Below are 26,873 nucleotides of genomic sequence, written 5' to 3'. Positions count from 1 at the left end.
GAAACAAGTCTAATTAAACAAACAAAAGAAGATTTACAACGAAAACTTTGTACAGATAGGTATCTGACAAATACAATAGTAGGTATACATTCCCATGTCTGTGTTACAGTTGAGTGACAAAACAAAACAGATGCCGTATCTACCCCAGACCTCTTTAGATAAGAAGCAGAAGCATAAGGGGTTATATGCAATTTAAAAGGTTCTTAATGATAACGCAAAGTGTGTCAGGTAGAACTTCTGTTCTATTCTGTGTCGGGGGTGTCACATTTGAAGGATACCCTATCTGTAGATGTATTGTTATGGTAAAAGTAGGTAGGTACTACGTTGAAAACGTTATCTGAGTCGTTATTCAATACGATGACGTTTCGTCAGAGATTCCTAACCAAGGGATTCAACGTCTCAAAAATCCCAAGCACAAATAATATACCGAAAGAATCTTCACTACACCAAGTTATTTGAAACAACAAACGAACAAGTAACTTTTTTGTATTAAAATTGGAGACTGAAAACCCTGATTAGGAAAAGCCGCGCTGTGTTGAAACAAATAAGATTTTGGCGTACACTCGAATGGAAAAGTAACGAGCAGACACGGGTGCAACGCAAATAGAGAGTAATGCGGACTGAATAAAAATGTTGTTAGTTCAAACAGTTGCCAAACGTGTATGCAATTTTTAACTTTAACGTATTGATATAAAGCTTTTTTTAGCTTTCGAAGCCTGTCGTTAGGCATAATATTGCAAATGAAGAACTAGCGAGTCGAGTTTCTGTTTTATAATAAAAGAAAATTCTGTGACTTAATAAATATCTAACCGTCATTCAATAAATCAGTCATATTTTCCTTTGATCTATAAATTGATAGGAAGAGGCAATAAAAATTCTCACATCTTAGCTTTCACGAGAATAAATAATATTTTGTATTCAGAAATAGCAAAACAAAATACTCGTAGATATTCAAGTCTCTGAGGTACTTAGATGGAAAGATATTTTTACACGGAATACATTTCTCACTTCTCTTCACAAATACTCGTCTCTATTTTTATTTTCTTTCGCCAAAGTAATCTTATGTTTTATATCTGTATTTTGGATAGATTGGAGCTATTGAGAGAATATTACGCTGAGAAAACTCAGTAGGTATTCGCAGTACAAGACATTTGATAGCAGACGAACCCATATAAGGATTGCGAAGATCCATAGTTCATAACAGAGTGAACATAAAGACAGACATCTTTGTATTAGATTCCGATATGTTCCAATATAGGGTTGTTCAATAAGACATTAGCATTATTTCGAAATCAGTAGTACAAATAGCCTTACTAACTATATTTATATTTTTGTTGCCAAATTGAACCTATAACAAATAAATCAGCTTGATGTGCCGAAGTCTGTACATATAAATTAACACAGATTTTAAGATGAAACTCCGTCATGAAAAGCAAAATTCATAAATATATTCTATTTTTTTCTGCAAAACTAGAATTTTAAAAAGCGCTGCCCCATGTAGCAGTACATCCTAGCTAAATAGAAGTTAGAGTCGTCTCTAACTTGAACTGTGTAGCTAAAATCTACTTGACCACGACAACTCCCCAGTGAAGGTTTAGTTAGTTCCAGGGAAAAAATATTTCTACATAAGAACAACACTGTCTATTAGCCTGGATACTCAGAATTCAAATTCAAATTATTTTACACACACGTCACATAGGTAAGGGTTGATAGAACATAATATTATTTGTAATGTGATGTGATGTGATAAATTGCGATTGGCAACCCTATTTCTACAACCCAGCTGCACTCTCCAAGAAAATCGAGTCTCTCAATATGCAGCTTATTATACCAATGCTTTATATACCAATTCAGTACAAGAAAATATATGAAAGGAAATTACTGGAAGATGAATACAAACTATCGTTACCTATTTCATGATTTTGTATAGCAATAAGGACCTAAGCAAGCATCCATTCATTTATTTGAAAACTACTTTAATTTTCGTTGATTAAGGACGTCCAAATATACCTAAATACATGGATTGATGCTATTTATTATGTGTCAATAATGATATAAGCCAAAATTTGGCACTGGCTTACCACTACTTGGCAACAGCGCGAATTATCTGCATCGCAGTTAACAATACTATAATAATTAACCTAATTCTTAGCTTTAACCACATTGCGATTGCACAGATGATCAGTCATTTGGCACTCTCTCACATAAATTAAACAAAACCTCGTCAATTAACGTTTAACAACTTTGCATGGGAATGATCATACAATTGCATACAATAGGAGAAATCTAGACATAACTGTTCGGATTCAGCAGAAATCGTTATGATATCGAGAAGAGCCATGCATTGTCTATAATACGAGCAAAATCGTTAAAAAGTCGACGTTTAATAATTGATTATTTGTGATTATACGATATTTACTCATCTCTATTAATAAGAGTAGGTAATGCAGGAGTTTAAGAAGGGGTAAGTAACACTTTATTTTGCAAAATAGCATCAAACAACTATAATACAACGATGGCACAGACAGCGTTTACGTGACGTCATCGTCCTAAAATCAGACACATCCACAAGCTTTCATTTAGTTAATAAATATGCATAAAAATTACACGCAGTGTCGATTAAAATACTCCTCACACAATATTATACATTTAACTAAATTGACAGATAACTGTCCCTTTCTTTAAGTGGCGAATGACAGCTGTCGTTAACACCTGCGTAGGCGCAACCGTTGTCATGGCAACACACGTCAAACCATATGTTATTTGAGTCGCTTTATCTTTTTACTTAAACAACCGTCATTTTGCACTTAATTTATTAATTTTGATACTGTTAAGTTACGCTAATAATGTTTTTTCAACACGGAACTAAGCATGCAGACGTTTTACACATTTCATATTGATTTAAATGTTCTTAATTAGCAATTATTAACAACAAACTAATGTATGATTTCCTTCCTCGATGTAGAGAATGAAATATCATTCATATGATTTAAAACCAGTAACATTTAAGAATTATTGTTTGCATGCTTAGTAACAAATTGAGTTTTATTCATATTCTTGTTTGCTATATTAATTAAGCTAACTACCAAATTAAGGTATTTTCAATTACTGAGTTTTTTCTTTCATGTCAATTAGGTTAACTACCATGTTTAAGTGTAGAAATATCTATTGAAAACGAGTCCTCATAAAGTGCTATCATATTATGTAAATAACTGATGCTCTAATTTCTCATTGACGTTAAAAAGACGTTACAGAAGTGACATTTCCTGTTTTTACCCATCCGACTGGTTTTTATCGCGTAGAATAGAACTAGAAAGCCTTTATCGTTACTTTGAAGGCTGTACGACCTTGTCACCATTAACCTGCAGGGCTATTCCGACACGCTGTTAACTTAGATTAGGGTCTATCTGTCACAGTCGCTCATGTTGGCATCTGGCTTTGCGTGAGAGGGATGGCAACATTCGAATTTGGACAACGCTTTTCGGAGTAACCCCCTGAGGCGACATTTGCCGACGAACTATGAGTCATACATTACGTATTGATCGCTTTAAAGACAGCCGAAATTGTACAGTTGACAGCACATAGTATACACATTTTTGTTGCATAATCATCTCTATTACAACTGTTTAAGATGCTACTTTACTCAAGTATTAATTACTAGCTTTCCGCCAGCGGCTTCGCCCGCTTGAAATAAGTGCTGTTTTTAGGGTTTTCCCGGAAATTATTCCAATTTTTCTCGCCGTAAAAACCATCCTTGGACTTACTTCAACGAACATTTAAAAAAAAAAGAGTTGGTAAAATTGGTCCAGGCGTTGTTGAGTTATGCGCTTACCAACAAATTTTGCGATTCATTTTTATATTAATCGATTTCATTTTTTTTCGTTTAATATAAAAACTTTAGGCATAACACGAATACTAAAACACAAACGCACTTTCTGTTTTTGAATACTAATGTTTTAAACTATGTTTGTGTTGATTAACAAAAGTAAACGTGAAAACCATTTATCAGTCGAAAATAACCACCATTTAACTAATTATTTTAACGTAGATGTCTGCTGTTACTAATTGGGTTAAGGTTAGAACCATGGAGATACATAACAATTAAAATACTAAGTTAAAATAATTACAATGCTGCGACAAATATAACACAGAAAACCCGTAGTCATGTCTGTACGATTTTAGGTTAAGTACAAATTTTCCTGTCGATAGTATTTTACCCATATGTATTTATTGATCATAATAATTAATTTTAATTACCTGTCTCCAACATTGAACAAACGGATACACGTTTAAGTTTATTACATAAAAATTACAAATGTGCAATCTATTAACTTAATATTATACATATTCGTTCTCGAGTAATAAAAAATGCAAATTCATTATTTTATGCTCTTTGGCGTTTATTTTAAATTAAAATAATTTTCTGATAATTAGTTCAAAAACTTTCCTTCGAGAGAACGTTATTCATAAAGGATGTTTATTACAATAATTTCACTCGGAATAAACACAGTAGATAAATCAAACAGTACGGAAGCTTCATACAAACGCTCGAAATCATACTCACGCACACAGACGCACGCTTTACACGAGCTCTAAGCGAACCTCGCAGTCCATCCGTCGCGAGTGTCGCGCGCGTTGTGTTTTTAATAATAATTTTATTGCATGCACTGTCCGCTGTATTTTTAAAAAACATGCCACGAGTGTATTGCGTAGTATACGGCTACTTTAACTCGGCATCTTCAAAACCAGAACTTTAATTTTTTAAACTTCGTAATAACTCTGAATTGTAAAAATGAATAAATATTACTTTTTAAATAAAGTGCTTACATCTGATTTTGTAATAGTTCTTTTTAAATTACGTAATTACGCTTTTTAACAATTAATGTGTTCTATTTGATAAACTAATTTGCTCCGCGCGCTTTTGTACTAAGTGATGAACTGTATTTAAAATGAGTCAATAGCTATGTGAAAGTAAGTATCCGGTATTTTATTTATGAGAATAGAATATCTTCTACCGGCCTCTAATAGTACTTAATCAATTTATTCGATTATGTATTCAATCATTATAGAACCCAATTATTTGATAATTAAAAAACCTAAATAAACGTTTTAACAAATAAGTAAGTCAGAACCTTATTAATTTTATAAAGATTAAGAGTGCCAACCCTAACACTCAGTTGAAGTGTAGGTATTTAACTCGCCGAAAGGGCTAAGTTTCCGTACTGCTTTAGCTCATATATCTACTGTGGAATAAAGCAATTACGTAAAGCAAGTTTAACATGAATATTTATTTTCGAACACTCAATTACTCGTATGCTTGCATTATCATGAAATTGCATACGTGAAGTACCTGGTTGCCTTTAAAGGTCACCGCACACGGTCTTCACGCCACAGGCACAGCCACAAAATGCCGCTGATTGATGCTGGTGGCCGCCACACGAAAATGTATGTACAAGCCGGTCGAGTTAACTGCGCACCTGACAGCCGTGACGTCACATCGACACTGCTACGGAACGGAGCGAACGCGGGGAAGTGTGGGTAAACCTAGGCGCAGACCACCGACTTTAAGTTGGCCGATAGTTGAGCCTGATTCTAATTTGTATGAAGAATCGGACGATACCAAATCGGTGTAATGTACGCACTTCCATACATGTCCATACTGATTAACAGGCCAACCCAACGAAGGAAGGGAGAATCGCGTTAAAGCGAGGTGCGCAGTTAGCTTGATCGGGCTGTAAATATGCCGGTAGCGGCGTTCTGTGGCTGTGGCGTGAAGCCCGTGTATGGTGACCCTAAGACGGTTTAAAAATGTATTTGCATATAATTATAAGCTGCGCACGCGTCGGAAAAGAAACCGGTTCGTTGAGAGTATATCCGGTAGTTAGGGTTGCTATATTTCGTTTGATCCTTTAACCGTAGTAAAAGAAAAGCAGTAAACAATTTACCGACCACGAAAGTTTAGGAGTCAAGTTTAGTTTCATTGACAAAATCTTTTGGGAAAAAAATCTTTACTATTACTTACTTAAAACAAAATGAACTATATCTCCGGCCTTTTAAACATCACATTAAAATATATTTAGAAATAGTTAATTTAATAAAGGTCAAATTATCTAAACAGTGATAAATAAACACCCGTTAAACATTTCAAGCAATTTAAAATAACATGGTAATTAGCAAATAAATATCTATCTAATGTTTTACACAAAAACGAGTAGATCTTAGATATTAGTATATTTTTCACAACCCACCCCTATCACGTCAAGGCAACGCAACGATGCGTACGCGCGTTCACGCCAGGTGGTCGGTTTGCCGAATTTGCGACAGTATCAGGTACTAACTTATAAAAAAAATTACTATCAGATTACCATCAAAAAGTGTAAAAATATTACTTAATTAAAAAAAAAAGATAAAATAAAAATATAAAAAAAGAAAAACGAAAGATTGAGTAGGCCTACAAAAATATCCAACGCAAAAAGAATCGTGTGTGACATTTTACTAGATACGCAACGAAAACGAATCCAGCGTGATCCCTGTAAGTACTCGTCACTCGTTATTTTCAAGAGGGAACGAATGTTCCATTTTTAAACTCGCTTTTTGCATGCAAAAAATATTTTAGCATATTTCCGAGTAGCGTCTGTGCTGTAATCAAGTAGATAAGATTGGATCAATTTCAAGGGCAAACATGTCAGTTTAACGAGATAGAGTAAAACACGTTTGTTGGTTTATCGATATTGGAACCAATGTTACCTATACGTAACATTTTATTGCAATAAGAATTTAACTAGCTACACAACTCGTTATACTGGCTATTTTAGTGCGTGCATTTTATGGTCAAATCTCACCCGTATACATAAAAACTCAATAGGCATGCGTGTTAAATAGAAGTTGTGGATGTATTGAAGTTTCACAAGCATTTATTTTATTTAAAAAAATGTTTAAACAAAAACATTTTTTAACTTGAAGAAGGCCGACACAAAATTTCGTTTACAGTGTAAACTTTACACCCTGCAAATGCCCTTTCACTTTTGCCTTTAGTGAGAACTGACCTCAGTCAATAGTTGGATATAGTATTTAACGGCACCATGTTTAGACATTTGTGTTTTAATTTACTAATAGTATTTACACACTTCCGACTGACTCTACCACTAGTTTTGTGTTGAATAATAATATTTCTAAAATAAAAAGTAACGAACTCACATCATCGGATATTGGCGACACCAACGGCGAATCCTTAGAACTTCTCCTTTTAAAAAAATGCTTCTCAACTATAGAGTTCAAAGACAGCCTGCGGGGCGCGGGCGTGGGGTACGTTTTAATCATTTTCACTTCACTTTACATTTCCACACTCGAAATTCAAAATTTAAATTCCGAACACTTTCAAATTTAGAACACAAATGGAACGTCCGTCCCGTATGAATTAGCACAGGAAAATGTTGGTGTGAGCTTCTGTGTGTTGTATTTACGCTACTGATAACGCACCAGGAAAATATTTTGATAAAGGATCATTTACATACGACGGCTGCAACGCAGACGGTGTAAACGCTAATTCGGCAAATCGCTTAATCCTTGCGAATGGAAAGGAGTTATTCGTCATCTCGCACCTCTAAAGATGCTAGTTGGCACCTTCTGTTTTTTATGTCATCAACTCGCACCTTTTTGAAATCTGACGTGTTTATGTATAGTCATCTACAAAAATGTTTTAATAAATGACTTAAAGGAATGTGTAAGCCACTTGCAATGAGTTGAGTTTAATAATAAAACAAAATGTACTTTTCAGATAGGTTTATTGTATTCTAAATCAACATGCTAATAAATATAAATCGGGAAGAAACAAATTATCAACAACTCATCATTAGTAATTAAACGAGGTCCACGCGGCCGCTAGTGGACCTCGTTTAATTAAGGTACTTGATACAAATAAGGCCTACCTAACTTTAAATGCTTATATTTCAATAAATATTAACGCCAGTCAACAAAAACAAGGTTAATTAACTTCTTCCATCCTTTAATTTTAGCAATATTACAAAAAATAACACAATTTTTAACTAAATCTATTCAAAATAAGCAAATTACGAAACCACTGATTTTGGCTTTATTAAATCACCTACACGGAATAAGGCCTATATGACTCAAATGCCTGTAGACCTTAAAATTGAGGTTGTATTAAACAAAATGCGGTCTTATAATATCAAACACGTCGATTTGTTTGCGTTATCAAAATTTTACATACCAAGTAAACAGAAATATACTGTATATCTCTAGATAAACTTAAATTCCACTTATTAAGAATACTACATAAATTATAGATAAAATTAAATATTCATAGTAACAAACTAATGATTCTTTACTTAAATTATCAAAAAAAATATCAAAAACAAACAATATTATTTTTTTGTATAGGGCTTATTAAAACACCGTGTTCGAATAAGGCCTAGACCTTTTAAATAAATCAGTTTAGGAACATCATTTAGTCTTGATTTTTTGTAAACAAAATGAGATCTCAAGTTTTGTTAGAACCAGGACATAAAAAGGCTACTGAATCATCTTTACGAACTCTTACACAATCTTTATGATACCACCAAAAGCAGTCCTTTATGGTAACATATCTGCTACATTGTCTTCGAGACAGGCATGATAATACCAGCTGTAATTCTCCTATCCTTTAGAATTATACATACGGCTTTTTTTTTCTTATTTTTTATAGGTTTTGTATTTTGTTTCTTTTTGTTACAGATTTAGTATTTTTTTTTTACTCTGTTTTCTTTTTATTTTCTGTGCTGTTAGTAACATTCTTATTAAATAAATATTTAGTTACTCTTTGACTCATTTAGTTTAATGAATTTGTCCGTAATCAGGTGTTGACATAAGTATCCAATATGGCCTACCATGCTGAAATAAGGCCTAGGCCTTATTAGATATCTCGCTCTTGTTGTCTTTAAAAATTTACAAATAATGCATCTATAGCCATTGGTACAAATTAAGGTAATTATTAGCTAGTAAGAAATATTTAGAAACGATTACTAAGAAAAGATTAATCTAAAACAGCGTTATTTTACCGAAAATTTAAGATGAAATCGCCAGATTTTTATAAGAGAGCACGAAATCACCCACCACCTTTGAAGAACGCGTGCCAATTGGTGCTGGGATCGTGGATCGGGACACTCTTGCACTCTACCGGGTTGTAGGGCATATGAGTACGTGTCCTTGAAGTATTATCCCGGTAGGATTTATTTATCTGTGTTTTCTGATGTATAGGCCTTATTAGAACGTAGGCCTTATTTGTATCAAGTACCTTACTAATGATGATGATAGATTTAGATAGATAGCTTCCCCCGCATGAATAATTTACGAACGTCAAATTTTTTGTCCAGCGCTGTAGATTTTAACCAGTGACGATAGATGGCGCTTTTTACCCACGTCTTATTTATTTATTGAAATTTAGTTGGTCACATATCGTCATAAATTATAGCCTATATGTTAATCTGGGTTATAAACAATAATACTGTAAATTTTGAACAAAATCCGTTCAGTAGTTTTTGCATGAAAGAGTAACAAACATTCAGACATCATGACATCATCCAAACTTTCGCATTTATAATATTAGTAGGAAGTAGGATATCACAATGTCCTGAGGATACCTAATACCTAGTATGTAAACTGTCTACTAATATTTAAGTAGGTATATTTAAAAACAAAGCTAGATTTCTAACTATTTACCTAGTAATGGCGAATTATAATAAGTCAAGCCGCAGATATTTATTTATGCCACGGCATCTAACTATAACTAAGCCACGGGATATTAAAAGGCTTCAAATATATTAATTCGCATTCTTTTAAATGCCACCTAAATATCCCAAAGAAAGTGTCAAATGAAGGACAACAATTATTATTACCAATTTTACAATTAACTAACAATTTACATTGTACAGCTTTAACAAACAATCCTAAAAAAAATAGTTCAAGCTTGAACTAGAGAACATCAAATCTTATAAATTTAGCTTCTGAAATAATACATTCGTATTCTTTTAACATGAAAAATGGCCAGGCAATGAAAATGTACAGAGGGAAATGCTTGGAACATAATTTTTAACATTGTAACTTTGTTTGGATTAGCTAGTTAGGGGATGAACATTATCAAAAGTTCTCCACCGCAGCCTTTGAAGGTCCCATTTGTGGGTTTTTCGCTTATATGTCAAAAACTATCTAAATAAAAAACCAAGCATCCTAGCGATGAATACTTCTAGAGAATTAAAATTAATTTAATTTGTAAGTCAAGTTTTTGTATATCTTGTATCGTTTTCGAGATATCTGCTATTCAAAGTTTTGTAAAACATAAACATTTTTGCCTTACATTTTCAAACTATGAGGAAATAGTTGCCATAATTTATTATTAGATGACAAGTTTGGGTTAGGGTTATGACAATGTTGTTTTAATCTACCCACAAAATTTAATAAAATTTGAATTTGTGGTTCCTTAAAAATTCACAAAAAATGTTAGTATGGAAATAATAAATTTTCGTAAAATTCTTCTTACAAAACGCTAATTTAATAAGTAAGGAACTAGTATAAATAATTCCTAATAAAAGGCAATTTATTGCAAACAAATAATTTGAATTTGAAAAGGTAAATAAAATTATCTCTTGGTAGAAGAGAAAAGAGACACGAGTTTCATACATTTCATACAAAAAAAATATGTTTAAATATCCGTTGTTTTTTTTACTTTGCTTAGTTTGGGACTAGAAGCGTAGCGTAAAATGTTTAAGGATATTTATTTATTTATTTCATTTTAAAGGAGTAAGAATGGATTTAAGTAGAAAAAATATGTCATTTTCACTTCTTTTCAGTTATTTTACAACGTAAGAAAAACCAGATATTGTACAAAACGAATGTACATTTATTAGTCTAGGTCTTTTAGTTTCGACGTCATTGTTGAACAAGGATACCCCTTCCCAGTGGTTCCATAGCGCGGTTAACATGCGAAAATGCACTGATTCAAAGAATCCCTTAAAGTTTGATCACTACATGCCCGACACACTGAAAGTTTTTAGTTTCAATTCGTTTTTATTTGACTGTACTTTTGAAAAGGTGCGAGTTGACGAACAAAATAATAGGTAAAATCGGAATTTCCCAACTCGCGCCTGCTAGCGAGTTTGACAGGTGCGAGATGACGAACAACCCATGGAAAGATACAAATGCATTCATTAATCTACTTTTTTCGCTTTTTTAAAGACGTTACTTGAATCGCTAAGTGATTTTTCTAAATGAGAATTGCATGATTAGTGTTTTAAATGCAACGTTGGATTTTTAAGAGCGCTTTTTACTACTGTTTTAATTAAACATGTTTTTAGATTATTTATCGTTATGAAAGTGTATGTATTTGGATACAGAATAACATACCGCCATTAACTATTTTTCAGTCAGTTTTAACTCTGATATGAACGTGTTGTTTTTAACGTAAAGCTTACGTAATTATGTTAACCTGAGTTATTTTTACCCAATTTTCAGCCAAGCAAAAAACATCCTTATTTACGCTGACAGTACCTAACACCGAACATAAAGTTGTATCCATATCACGCCAAGTGTTATCCCGACTCATTTACAAAGCAAACACCATAAAGAGGAAACCCGTTCGTTATTAGGTGTGTCCAATCTAAACAACCCCGAAATCAAGACTGCGAACAAACATACTTAACTTGTATATTCCATTTTCATTTGCTAATGAAGACTAAACCAAAACACAAAGCGTTAAAGTTGGATTTGGGATAACATGTAACAGTTAAAGGAAAAGGCAACACACACGGCACTCCACTTGCCTCAAAGAAAAGTTAATGAACAGAGAAAAGTCTGACCGCGAGGTTATTTGAGACAAAAGAGTAATGTTCCACGTTTGAAAATAAACAAACGACGGTCGTATTGAGCAAAGTGACCGCCAGGAGGGCGCAAAAAGCGATTTTATTTTGTTTTCTAGAGTGTGGTAAGAGTTCGAGAGTTTTCTAAGCGTTCGAAGAAGTTTTGCTTTTAAAAAGTGTTTTTAGAGAGCGTTAAAAAGTTTATAATGCACGTGTTAGGGAAGGTGCCTTTGTAATTCACGTGTCAAGTATCTAACTTTACATGAAACATTTGGTATGATGAAAGAAACAAAATAGCAATCGGACATCACTTAACAAGGACATTACACACGTGTAAAACAAAAGTGATTTAAACAGTTAAGTATAATATTTGAAATAAGTAAGCTGTAATTTATTTCGTTATCATTAAATGTTACAGTAAACTATTAATAAATGCAAACTATCGGTCACTTGATTGTATTAATTAAATTCCATTAATAAGCCAAAATGACATTTAAATTTTAAATTAAACATTTAAATTAAATGTTGGCAAAATATCTAACCATTCCTACTCGTAATTGAAGGAAGGAAATGCAGCCAAAACTCGTAACAAAGAAAGAAAGTAAAATAAGCAGTCCTTCGGAGACATCAGTTAATACAAGAAAGTTATTCACGAAAGCGACAAGACAAGGCACTGAATAAAACATAGCAAGGAAACTCACACCGTTTCATTATTTTAGCCCAAATTATGGTCCCGCGGGTCCCGGGTAGATCGAAGTTGAGGTAGCCCTTGAATATTTTATTGGACACAATTTCAGTTCGTATGGGAATACTGTAATTCTATTAGCACTACTGCCTTGTACCTTCAAATCGAGGTACAGTAGACCGCACATCACTAACCGAAAAAGAAAATTCTTCTATTGATTTTGAACCCTGTCCTAAAGGCATAAAGTTCAAGCGCTGCCTAAGTTTATGTAGACTGTAACTGTACTTACATAGAACATGAAGAGAAATACAAGTTTTTTTTTTGCATTTGTATGCGTAAGGTAAGTAATTACGCAATTGTCTTTGAAGCGGTTAAGCGGTGTCGTTTCAATCAAATACTAATATGTGACAAGGTCTTGCAGTATTGCTAGTTATTTTAGTATACCTAAGTATGTAAAGGACACTTATGTATTGGCTAGGTCAAGTCACTAACATAATTCTGTGAAAAAATGAAAAGAATTAACTTTACGTGGGAAAGAGCCCTATTTTAACGCCCGTATTCACAAACGATGCTTGCTTAAGGCTTGTTATTTCTGCTAAAGTAGGTATTTCGCGCTGTCAAAATCTGCGCGCGCAATACTTCGCCGAAGACAGCGCGCCAAAGAGCTCTCGCGGCTACACAGTATAGAAATACGCAGTTTAGAAATACGCAGTTGGTTAGGTTAGGTTGACTTCCTTCCGTTCAAGCGTCACACTCACAGCACTTTCTAATACAAATCATATCCAAGTGATACAAATTAAAACAACTTTCAAAATTTTTAGGAATATATTTAGAATCGAATAAATCTATACTTATAATAAATCTGTAGAGAGGTCAATTCTGTACATGAAATATATTTTCAAAATAACTATCAGGGGGTGATTAGTGATCGATACTGATGCCAAAAATGCAATCAGTAAAACTTTTGTCTGTCTGTCTGCCTGTCTGTCTGTCTGTCTGTCTGTCCGTCTGTATGTTCCTTATAGAAACAAAAACTACTAGACGGATTATAACGAAACTTGGTACAATTATTCTTCATACTCCTGGGCAGGTTATAGTATACTTAGGAATTCCCACGAGAACAGGAATTAGCGGGAAAATCCTTTTGTATGAAAAATCTAAACCGCTTAAGTTAGACGCTTGAAATTTGGCATGTAGGTACCTTAGTAAACTTAAAGCTTAGTTACAACAAGTAATTCCCGAAATTCCCTCGGAAACGCGAATTAGCGGGAAAATCCTTTTGTATGAAAAATCTAAACCGCTTAAGTTAGACGCTTGAAATTTGGCATGCAGGTACCTTAGTAAACTTAAAGCTTAGTTACAACAGGATATTGCAAAATTTCCACGGGAACGGCAGTTAGCGGGAAAAAACATTTGTATGAAAAAATCTAAACCGCGTAAGATAGATGAAGGGCGTAAAACGGGATCCACGCGTACGAAGTCGCGGGCGGCCGCTAGTATAAATAAATAATAAATAAATCTTTGGACACAACATTTTATGATCAGTTACTCGTAGTAGCGATTATTTAGAGCTTGGATAATAAATTATAGTTGTTGCAATTCACAAAGCTTTGCATGTGGTTAATTACATTAATCAGTACACGCATCAATTTTGTTCAGTCTTTTTGTTTATTAATAAATAAAAATATCATACTAAAATTGCATACATATTTGTTTGTATTGGTCTGGGTGTTTTCTTTCCATAATTTATGTATAACGTATGTACGGGGCTCTGTATCGAAAATCACTATGAGCAATAAGCATCACACACGGTTACCTGGAGTGCATTACCGCAGCAAAAAGCTTGCCATCTTAAATGAACGGTATAATATCGAGGTTTCATCAGTACAGTTGCGAACAAAGGTGTTTGTGTAGTGTAGTTGAGTTGAGAGGTCAGATTATTGAAATAATAAAACGAACACTTTATTTTTTAAATACATTTTAAAAATAATTTACATTACAGATAACAATGAGAGGATGACATTGCAAGGTGGTGCCAGTCCAGTCTTAAATCCGTTGACATCTGCTGCATCTGCCATCTTTTTGGTTAGAAGATTCTTCCATCTTGCAGCGTAGACCTTTAGCTACAGATCTTAGACAGTATTTTTGTGAAAATTCTTACGCATGGTGGAGGAAGGGACGCTCTAGAGACTCAAGTCTACAAGGATTCACATGAACTCCAGTTTTAAATCCGTTGACATCTGCTGCATCTGCCATCTTTTTGGCTAGAAGATTCTTCTATCTTACAGCTTGTAGTAGTACTAAACAGCGGGGTGTTAGACTGAGCTAGCTAAGACGCCCCATTGCAAGCTTAGACCTTTAGCTACAGACCTTAGACAGTATTTATTATTATTTATTTGTGTCAGTGTGCTCTTCTAAAGAGTGTAAGACGATTGTATGTAGGTACTATTAAAATGTAATTTTAACTCATTGGTTTTGTCTCATATTTGAGGAATGTACTATGTATCATGAGTAGAGTCTTCGTTTAAAAGGATGCGAACGATTTAAATTTCAATAGGTAGGCAAAATTGGCTCTTCAGAAGCTGTTCAATTCCGTCATCCTCGAAGGAAAAACGCCTACGACATGGCACAGAAGTGTGGTGGTACTCTTCTTCAAAAAAGGTGACAAAACCTTATTGAAGAATTATAGACCCATCTCACTTCTGAGCCATGTCTACAAGCTGTTTTCAAGAGTCATTACGAATCGTCTCGCTCGCAGGCTCGACGACTTCCAGCCTCCCGAACAAGCCGGTTTCCGAAAAGGCTTTAGTACCATAGACCACATACATACGCTAAGGCAGATTATACAGAAGACCGAGGAGTATAATCAACCACTTTGCCTGGCGTTTGTGGATTATGAGAAAGCCTTCGATTCGGTCGAGACCTGGGCAGTGCTACAGTCTCTCCAAAGGTGCCAAATTGACTATCGATATATCGAAGTGTTGAGGGGTTTGTACAAAAACGCCACAATGTCGGTCCGCCTCCAGGATCGGGATTCGAAACCTATCCAGTTGCAGCGAGGGGTAAGACAGGGAGACGTCATATCTCCAAAACTGTTTACCACCGCCCTGGAAGATGTCTTCAAGCTTCTGGACTGGAACGGATTTGGCATAAATATCAACGGCGAGTACATCACCCACCTTCGATTCGCGGACGATATCGTAGTCATGGCTGAGACCTTGGAGGATCTAGGCACAATGCTCGATGGCCTCAGTAGAGCCTCTCAACAAGTGGGCCTCAGAATGAACATGGACAAGACAAAAATCATGTCTAATGTCCGTGTTGCACCCACTCCTCTGAAGGTTGGAGACTCTACACTCGAAGTTGTCGACAATTATGTATACCTGGGACAAACAGTCCAGTTAGGTAGGTCCAACTTCGAGAAAGAGGTCAATCGTCGAATCCAACTCGGATGGGCAGCGTTCGGGAAGCTTCGCCATATACTCATGTCCGAAATACCGCAGTGTCTCAAGACGAAAGTCTTCGAGCAGTGTGTGTTGCCAGTGTTGACATATGGATCCGAAACGTGGTCGCTTACTATGGGCCTCATAAGAAGGCTCAAGGTCACCCAAAGGGCGATGGAGCGGGCTATGCTCGGAGTTTCCCTGCGTGATCGAATCAGAAATGAGGAGATCCGTAGGAGAACCAAAGTAACCGACATAGCTCGCAGAATTGCTAAAATCAAGTGGCAGTGGGCGGGGCACATAGCTCGTAGAGACGATGGCCGTTGGGGCAGGAAAGTTCTCGAGTGGCGACCACGGGCTGGAAAACGTAGCGTGGGCAGGCCTCCTACTAGGTGGACCGACGATCTGGTAAGGGTCGCGGGAAGAGCCTGGATGCGGGCAGCGCAGGACCGTTCATTGTGGAAAACCTTGGGGGAGGCCTTTGTCCAGCAGTGGACGTCATTTGGCTGAAACGAGACAAAATTGTAAATTTTTAATTATCAAAAATTTAAGCTTTCTCCAGTAACACTGATATTATTATACTGTGACTCATCAAAGTCATCATTGTCAAAAATATTGACAAATCGCGAACTGTCACGGCCAAAAAACTGACACGCGTCCGTCCTCCGTAAGCGCCACCGCGCGACTGATTGAGATTGTCCTAGCCGTCATGGACGATTTTTTCCACATTTTTTAACATAGTAACTAAATAAGACGCAATATAAAAATTTCATCCGTTAAAAGCCCTCAAGTTATTTCTGAACTTTAGTTTAGTAAAAGATTTAGAATCTCAAATCGCTTATTTTAAAAATAAAACCATAAATAGAAAACGAATAGAGGTAACTTTGGGAATTTATTCTATCGAGTCAACTTCATCAAATCGTGTTTCCATCCGTTAATAGCCCTAGAAAATATCCTCAACTATGCCCAATAAAAATCTTAGCCTTTAATTTTACTGTTTAGTACCTCAAAAATGAAAAATGAAAACCTCATTTTCGCCATTTTCTCTGCTACCCGGCCTTAAGTGAAGCAGCAAATCAAACGCACAGCGTTGAATAGAGCTCTGTGATTGGTTCGTGTGTCACCATGTGCGTCCACGCGCACTATGTGCCTCATAGTCATGTTGGTGAATACGGGAGTATACGTCTTTCGTAGTTTATAATCATTTAATTACATAGTGCGGAACATAAAATGACAGTTATAATTTGCTAAAATTAATAGCACAGAGTGAATCACAAAAACATTTTGCTGTTTGAATCTCGAACAAGTTTCCAAGACGGGTCGTTGTCCTATTTGAAGATGAAACAATTATTATTCCAATTCTATTGAGACATGTTCTTTCATGCTCGGAAAAATTCATTTGAAATAATACTCTGTCTCTAGCCCTCTTTGTGATTTGAAGCGAGTCAATCAGATTTTGTAACGCGTATCCCAGACGTATTTGTGATAATAACGTATTTTATTGTCGAATGTAACAAATACGATACATTGTTAGCAATAAGTTTTGTAGAGCACAACGAAAGATGCCGATAATTGGTAAAATTAACGACTTTCTAGCATCCTGTCTAAGCTGATCGCTACAATGTTTATTGAGGTATTCCTCGAAGCGCACCCATTTTGAGGCGCACCTAATGTAGCGGACCTAAACTATTTCTTAAAACGCACCTATGTTTACTAAAATAAAGATTTAAAACTTTATGTCTATCAAGATGAATACAATACACCAAGGCAATAAATATAAACATAGGTGCGCTTCGAGAATTAGTTTAGGTGCGCCTCAAAATGGGTGCGCTTCGAGAAATACCTCATTTTAAATTCCACAAAAATTGGAAGCAGAATCTACAAAGCTTTGTTTACCGATAGACAGTTACTCAATTTGGTTACCAAAATAGGGATGTGCCGTTTCAAAGGATAAACTTGCTCTAAAGTGTTTCGATTGAAAAGTTTGAAGCGGAAGCCCTTAGAACTTCTCTACCGATGCACTTAGGTTTTTTAACGCTGTGCGCTCAACACTTTGTCTTTGAGCAACAAAATGGGCAACGAAACGGGCTAAGTTTATTAATTTAAATATTCTCTGTGGAGTTTTCTTGAGCTGCGATAAAATTAATATCGCTATAGTCGCAAAAGGAAGTGTTTTTACTTTGTCCCGCAATTTTAGTGGTAGGAATAATTATAAAGACTGTAGGTATAACACGATCGTGTATTCATCAGTTCTTTTTACCTACCTTCCTTTTTAAGTTTAATTAAATAGTGAATGTCTATTTAATAAAACTTTCTTACATTTGCATGAAAGTTATACCTGAAGATGTTCTAACTCTATCAAACAACTCAGGTACACAAAGGATCTAACATGGAAAGTGCTCTTTGGCAAACAACTATAAACAATGTTTACATCACTAATGTATAACCCGAGCATGCTCGCTAGTTAATAAAAGTTCAACCTAAACAGCATCTAACTTATAATCGAAGAAGTTCGACCCAATAAACTAGGATCCAGGTGCACAAATTCAAGGGGATGTGACGTGGAAGGAGCTGTTTGGCACACGTTCAAACGTTAGGGCGAGTGTTGACGGGACGGTTTTTTTCCGGTCCTAAAAACGGACAATTTTAAATTGGGCAGGCTACACCCGTTTATCATCATCATTTCAGCCATAGGACGTCCATTGCTGAACATAGGCCTCCCCAATGATTTTCATGATAACCTTTATGAGGTCGTCGGTCCACCTTGTGGGTGGACACGTGTCCTTGTGTACGCCCGTTATCAGTTGATTAAGATAGACTGTAAGGTGTTTTTGAGCCGAGTAATGATTTTTCTCTTTTACATGAAACACTTTCAAGCCGGCTAGCCGTCCTTTGCGAACCTGGCATTAACCGTGCTCATTGCTCATCAACACACGTATCCGGACGTTACGGACCAGGTACAAACCGTCTCGTCAACGCCCGCCCTTATGCGTCTCCATAACCTGCAATGTTTACATCGCTGATGTATTGCCACCGCGGACGTGAGAGGGTTGAACGAGTGTTGGAGACGAACTTTATGGAAGCACTCTTATAGAATAACCACCGAACTCGAAATTCAACGTCCAAAAGTGAATAAATTATCCTAGTTTATGAAAAGGTCATCAAAGACAAGCAGAGGACGTTTCAGACAAATATAAAAAAACTGTATAGTCTCGCAAAAAAGCGAAACGTATCTTGACAGATTGACAGACAAAATAACGCCTGAATCTCAAGAACAGAATCTTCTTCTTGTCGTGTCGACAACAAACCTACATAGCGTCGGCCCAAAACTCCGCCACAAGAATGGCGTTGTCAGTAGCCTTCATTAAATCTTCCTGCGTGCAATTGCTTGGGCACGCAGGGCACGACATCATGTGCTTCGATTGAAAAACAGAATTTTTTTCAATCGAAGTGAGTAATTATTTTATGAGAAAACATTCTCTAAATAATGAGAAATAAGTGTCATAAAGATAGGTATCGCTTAGTTATTTATAAATTCACCTCACTTTTTTATCCTAGTTGCAGCAGGTGACATTGCATGCAACATTAAGTTCATCGATAATATGATACGCTCCTAATTAGGCTACAAAATTAAATTGCCTTCATACAGGACCCTGTACGAAGGTCGCATGTCCTTTTACGCGTGATAAATTGCCTTGTCTTTTTTACCTCTTTCCCATAAATATGTATGAACTTTCGCAGTGCCAGACGAATGTGGGTTCGTGGATTTATTCAGCCTGATGCTGCGAAAAATGATCCCAGCACCACCTATCTCTCGACCAGCACTTTGCTGACAGGGGTCACTTGTGTTATTGCTCTGATAGTGCCCTTTCGTTTCCTCGCAATCCTGGTTCATGCATATGTGATAAGGCTAGAACATTTCTAGGAATATGAGGTCGGATCAGACTCAATTTGGTATAGAGGGCAAGGTGAACAGAAGCGGTCCCTAAATAGGATTAGATATTTTGCCTGGTAAAGGGTGCTTTGTTGTTGGTCATCAGTAGTTAGAAAATCGTAAATACATTGCCTAGGTACAGTCCTTTTTCCAATTGTAACAAAGACGTGTGACGAAATTTTTGGCTACTTTGGGTGTCACGAACTATTTGACACTGACTTTATCTCGAAATAAAACAAATACCTTCTACTACGTGATAAGTAAGTTATCATTAATTTATTTAATATACATTATGTAATAGAATCTCCTTTTCTAGAGCGTCTGAACAGCATCCAAACACCACATAGAATTCCCGTTAGCAACACAAAAGGCAATAACCTTATGTATCAAAATTATCCACGGAACTTGTAATATGGAGCAGAAACCTATAAAACGCGAACTATTAACCAACATTAAACTGTAAACTGTACGGTTAGATCCGCATAATACTATCGGGTCAAGCAATCTCAACAGAGCATGGCTATCGGCCGATATCTTCATTCATTAGTTTCATTACTGTTGCTAATTAAATCAATGTACAGACAACGGCACGTCAAGGTAAACACTGTAGGGTCTTATGCAGTCGTAATAGATGCGAATTTGCAACAAAAATGGGTAGTCTGATGTGCTATCGTCTGGACTATAATTCCTGTATTTAGACTCATGTGTTCAGATTCGCGTGAAGTTTGCTACAGGCGAGAATTTTTAATAAGTAGATTGCAATATCGAGCTTATTGCATACAACTTACTGCTTATTTTTCAGTCATCTTGGCGAAAAACAGTTATTATTTCAAATAACAATTTCATTATTTCTAACAGCGTTCGAGCAAGTAAATGTAACATAACATTATAATCGAACGATTACGTGAAAAAATACCGATCATTAAAATGAAACTTATTACGAGTATAATAATGTTGTATAGCATGGTTCTAACTGTTCATGTAGACAAATAATTCAAGACTTCATTCATTATAAAAACGCAATATAGTTTTTTGATTCGACGACCTCATAAAGTTAGCGGGAAGGCGCTGGATGCAGGTTGCCACCAACCGGCCATTGCATTGTGGAAATCATTGGGGGAGGCCTATGTTCAGCAGTGGAAATGATGATGATGATAGTTTTTTGTTTAAAAATAGTACCGAACATATTTAGTACAAAGCGGTTGCACGCATTTGGAAGTAATCAATTCCATGGAACAACTGACCAAATAAATACATCGTTTGATGATATCGAAATAAAACATGTCGATTGATCGAACACAAACAAAGGTTTCCAGTTATTAATACCCTCTGGACAGCTGTTAGCATGATAAGCAGTATTTGTAAGCACTTTTTTGTTTAAATAAGGGTTCACATCAAAATGAGCATCCGTTATCTTTTAAATAACGCAATACTAGTCGAATCCAAGAAGAGTGTTTTTGTCGTATTTCTTCTTAGGCCCGATTCGACCAAACTTTTATCCGAGAATAACTCCTGGTATAACTGACATATTGACAGTTTCAGTATGGGAAATATGTCAAAATGTCGAATAACTAACGATTTATTCTGAGATTAATATTTATCCACTCTTAATCGAAATGAAGTTATTCGATAGGGTTACCTAAGATGTTTTTATAGTAGAGAACCCATAGTTACAGATAATAAATTAAAGTCTGAGCTGAAAACTTTCCGTGAAAGATGGAAAGTGCAGCGTGGGACGGTCTTAAGTAAGACAGAACGACGATATACGAGTGGGTTGTTAAAACCCAGTAATTAAAAATAGTATGATCGAGTTCAGTGGCATGCATTGAGAGAATTAAACCTTTGTAGAACTGACGTGGGCTGATGATAATGACCATTATCAACGACGACTGAACTAGCAATAACAACGTGTACGTGCGGGAAATTACAGTGCCACAGAATTCGCTCAGTTCATTCTGTGCTTTCGATCCACGAGTGTAGACGAACTATAATAGTCCGTGCGATTATACTTTCGCTTCTATTTGGAGTGAAAAGTTAGAAAATGCTTTGTTGGACTGACCGCAGATATTACGTGAAGTGGACATAACATAATACTTTGTAAATGGAGATAGAAAGTCTATGGAAGAAAGTTAAGCACATGATCACCATAATATGAGCTACTGGAGGCTTAATCATGAGAACTACATAGTCATTCCAACTACATACATTGATGATCGGATTCATAACATTAATCAAGACTCAAATTTTCTAGTCTTTTCATATTTACAGTTTACAGTAAGACAGTTTTCTACTTAACATTTTAATAATGACAAAAGACGTACTTGCACCACCTAAGTTTAACGGTGACTATGACGATAACCGGTGCTTTTTGTATGGATTTTGACAGATTTTTGACGTTTGTCAAAGTTAAAGTAAGATGGTGCAACCCAGCCTAAGTCTCTTGTGTGTAGCACATTAATTAATTTACATTCGACGCGTACACGACTAAGTCCTAAATTCAAATATATTTCACCCAAAATAATTAGTAAGTATGACTTCATAATAGCAAGCTTTGTGAATATTCCACACCTGGGTCTTATAAGACGTTACATAATACACACAGGTTGGTAAATAATTTAACTTTAAAATTACATACATTTAAACGAACCAATTAAATCGGTAACTGTGTAAAAATTGTCAGCTAAGTAAAATAAAATAATCATAAGATTTTTGTGGCTTTAAGTGCGTTGTCACGAACCGTATACTGAACTCTAGTAAGTAAAAACACAAGACATTGTCTACGTTAAGATGACGTAATCAAATGACCTTAACCCAGTCCAGTGGATTAATCTAGGCGGAAATAATCGCACCATTCAGATTCCGAGCCATTTGGTTTATGATAGTGATTTGACACCGTTTTCTTTTCTACTTTTTAAAGGAGTTTTCTTCTTCCCGCCCAACCGCACACGAGTCGATTTGAATTTGAGTTGTTTCTCAAAAAGATGGATTTTCATTACTCTACTATTAAATGACATTAGATTAAAAACTCTAAAGTTAAGCAGTCTTTAAAGTCGAGAAGTTTATCTAATAATGGCTCTTTTAGAATATTCTGTGTCCTGCCATACTATGTAGTTTGGTACACGTTTAGTGTAGTTTCTACTGTTGAAACTAAAATTGGCACAATTACCGACAAAAGTACACAAGCAAAAACACTGTAGAATCAATCATCGGTTATACAACGTTCATAACTAGAAGGGCTAGCAATTATAATTATTATTACAACCAGTACCTACCTATCCGCCTACTATAAAAATACCTGCAAGTTTTCTAATAGGCGATATAAAATCTGCTTTAGTTGTCGTGTTTTACACATACTTAGCCCCTTTTCGTACTCTATTTATTTTATATTGCCGATCGTTAGCTAATCTCACAAGCGTGATATGCATCGGCCATGCCATCGGTAGTTCTTATGCAAATTAAAAAATGAGAATTTCTATCTGATACTGATTTCTAGATAAGCGCTAATTTTGCTACCGTAGATCCGTGATAAGAGCCAAAGCACACGATGCGTTGCGGCGCCGCACCGCAGTCACCGCACAATTTTGCCGTAAATGTAAAGCTGAGTTGCACCATTTTTGTGATTTTACTTTAACAGTAACTTTATCCCTAATCGGTGTTTTTCGTATGGAGTTTGACAGACTTTTGACGTTTGTTAAAGCCAAAGCAAGATGGTGCAATGCAGCCTAAGAAGACGCAGCGACATCGCTCCGGCGTCGTACCGCCGCCGCAACGCATCGTGTGCTTTGGCTCTTACGTGTAACCACTACACGTGATATCGCGTGATATGGTGATGAGTACTTAATTGACGTTGGCAAGACAATTTTTAAAGTATACAACCATTATTTCTGTGTTCTTTTTCCCGTTAACAATGAGATGCTTTAACTAAAAATATTTATTTTACAAATATTATTTTCGTAACATGTTCAAGACTGTTTTTAGTATTTTAGGTACTTTATTATGGACAGTCAAAAAGCAGTAAGTATGTTAAGATGTAAATGGTGAAATTTATTTCTGCATCAGTGAAATTTTGACCCTCCTAAAAGCTTGACATCATATTTTATGGATGAAACCTGATGCTTTTGGTATAAACATATTATTATGACGGACACAACCTTTTATATGTTTTAGGTCAAGTTAATATTTTGTAAAATCATAATCTTTGGTTTCAACAAGCTCATGCAATTGTGGTACTTATTATATTTACATTAGTTACAGTTTCAAATACCTTACCTGAAAATGACAAGCTATTTAAAATACCTTTATTTACAATACCTACTTTCAGAGGTTTTATCTGAAAATGAGTAAAATAAAATAATTTGTAGTGTTGTTCACTTTGATCCTGTGTTTATCTCTGACAGATTAGTCTAAAAATGGAGGTGAGCGAGTACATTTTCCTTATTTATGCGAATATCCTAATAAAGTCCCACAAATAACCTATTTTGTGAGTTAGTCAGTGCAACAAATATACACAATTGACGTCAATGTTGAATCCATCCAATATGTAGTATAGAACAATAGGAATGTGGTTTAGTTTGATCAAATGTTTTTAACTATACTTAAAAAAATACATGCAGTGCACTCGGTTAGACAGAAAGTATGAAAAAACATAACCCTCCTTCTGGCGCAGTCAGACTCGGTGACTTTTTTTATTACAGTGTTTATAAGACAAAAGTTTAATGATACATTTCATAATGACATAATGACATCTTACCAATCTTTCGATTATTAAATCTACAAACTGCACCAATTGAACATGATTTCATTACCTGAAAAGAGAGAAAAAGCTTATTAATAATTATTATTCACTGAAAAAATAATATACAAGTTCTACATACGAAGTAAGTCGCTATGTTACTTTCTGTATTTTTGAAAACTGTACTACTAACAATTTTATTTTAAATCTAAGTTCTTTCACACTTGCTAGAGTTTAAATTATTATACGTATGAAATTGTTAGTAGGTACCTACTTCGTAATTTAAGAACTAAGTAACCCACATGAGTTCGTCATAAAAATATGATTCCAGTAGATTTTAATCCAAGCATTGCACCAACCGTAATGCCCATATTTCCGCATCTAGGCCAGCTTGGCACGTTTCCTGTGAGAATTCAGTTTTACGATATGAACCGACGCTCGTGCTAATCCTGGCTGGAAATAGTCGCTAGCATTTGATAATATCTTCCAGATTACATATTTTTTAGTTAAAAACTTCATGACGTGTTGAATTTATATTAACAATGATTGCCTTAACTCTTGTTGCGCGACCTACAATACTCTTTTGTAAAAAAAAAATAGTTGACAGGTGCTGGCTGAAAGAACTTTATTATCAAAGAATCGATGATTAAAATAAAATCGTTCTAAATTTAAATCACATTGTTTAATTTTCTTTTTCTTTTTTTTCTTTGAATTGACATTTAATTTTCCTTTTCCAATAATAAAGACGAAAATAAAGACAAAGGTATTATTGTAACCTGCCAGTATGGATCTAATAATAACCAACTTCCATTGAAATGGATAGAATGTACCTATTCTAGTACAATCTTGAGCACATAAAACTGTACATTTTTGTTGCAAAATAGCCTGTGTTACAACGGCATAAATGTCACTATGTATAGCTTGACGTGCTGTCGTATACAAGAAGTGCTAAAGTTGGCGGAACCCAAAGTTTACGAGTCGTAAAACAATTGAAGCTTCACTTGAACTTCTTAGGTTTACTTTTAACTACCACTTCTACGTTTGTTGTTGTCTTGTTTCAGTGTTGCCAGTATTTTCACAAAATAAATAAACTTTGACTAAAACTGTTTACATTTTCATGTTTATGTGATTTTGTGAACATGCATCGTATTGTAAACAATTTACGCTTGGATAGAGCAATTTAAAAACATAGTTGAAAATTTTTATCATAAAAAACTGTAACTTAATATCGAAGTACAGTAGGCTCACACTTTATGAATGCTTTTAAAGAACATTTATAAAGATTTTACTACAGTTAAAACTATGAATAAACACGTTCAACAGGAGAGTATCAAAACGTTTTTCTGACTAGGCTAGTCTTGTACTCATATTTTGACGAGATTTAATTTATAAATTAGTAAATAGGTACTAAAGTAATTTTGAAAAGTATAACAGCGGTTTGTATGGAGTGTTTGTAACAGTGAACTGTATCATCTTTCGCTACTATAAACATTGCATACCCCATAATCTCTCGTCAAGTGGCCCACTTTCGGCATGAAAACAAACACATAAAAGTACCATGGGTAATAATGGGACAGTCGTTGCGAAATCTATGGCGTGTGTACACAAAGCACTGTTTGAAGTTGTATGGTGAAACTTTGCCTATGTAAACTTGGTTCGAGGCAATTTTGTTTTAGAACAAAGAAAAATTGTTTTCATGAGTATTTTGTTGCAAGAACTAGCTACTAACTATTAGCATTTTATGTTAGGACAAAAATTATTTTAGAAGTCCTAAGGGGGTATAATAAAGTAGGTAACGATAAAGTAAGTATAATAATATGATTATTAGTTTGTTCGATTTCCTCCTTTACTTTTTATCAACTTTTTATCAAGTTAGTTATAAATCCTTTCTTCAAATCTAACAATATTTCGTTGGTAAAAAAGTTTGGTAACTTAACTTATAAAGTCTGCACCATGTCATTTTTTTCGTCTTAGAGAAAACTGCGAAAAGTTTTTTAACGCTTGATCCTATGGCGTGTAGCAGATAATTCCATGACTCCAGTTTTCGAAGAAACATCAAAAAGTAAAAGTAAAGTAAAAGGTAAAAGGTAAGTCTACACCGGATTGACATTTCGCTACTTTCCTCCCTTAGTGGTGTCTGCTTCTCGACATATTTGCCATTACATTTTGAACCTTACTAGCTTGATTATAAGAATCCTCTTTATTTCCCATGGTAAGTACGTGTCACGCG

General features: G+C 35.2%; 1 protein-coding gene across 5 annotated transcripts in view; it reads right to left on the bottom strand.

Annotated features, from left to right (window-relative positions):
* The window catches only part of LOC135078843 (rap1 GTPase-activating protein 1), a 394,789-nt gene that overhangs the window by 88,053 nt on the left and 279,863 nt on the right, over positions 1–26,873 (bottom strand). The window contains exon 1 of one of the 5 annotated variants that reach the window (XM_063973404.1): positions 7,198–7,425. The exons of the other annotated variants lie outside the window; for them this stretch is intronic. Coding sequence (XP_063829474.1) covers positions 7,198–7,320 — 123 coding nt within the window. The 5' untranslated portion in view covers positions 7,321–7,425. Of the gene's footprint in view, positions 1–7,197; positions 7,426–26,873 lie in introns of those variants that run through there. 5 annotated transcript variants of the gene reach the window in all.

This window comes from Ostrinia nubilalis, chromosome 15, assembly GCF_963855985.1.
Source record: "Ostrinia nubilalis chromosome 15, ilOstNubi1.1, whole genome shotgun sequence".
Lineage (NCBI taxonomy): Eukaryota > Metazoa > Arthropoda > Insecta > Lepidoptera > Crambidae > Ostrinia > Ostrinia nubilalis.
This window is presented reverse-complemented; position numbering and strand designations above follow the sequence as displayed.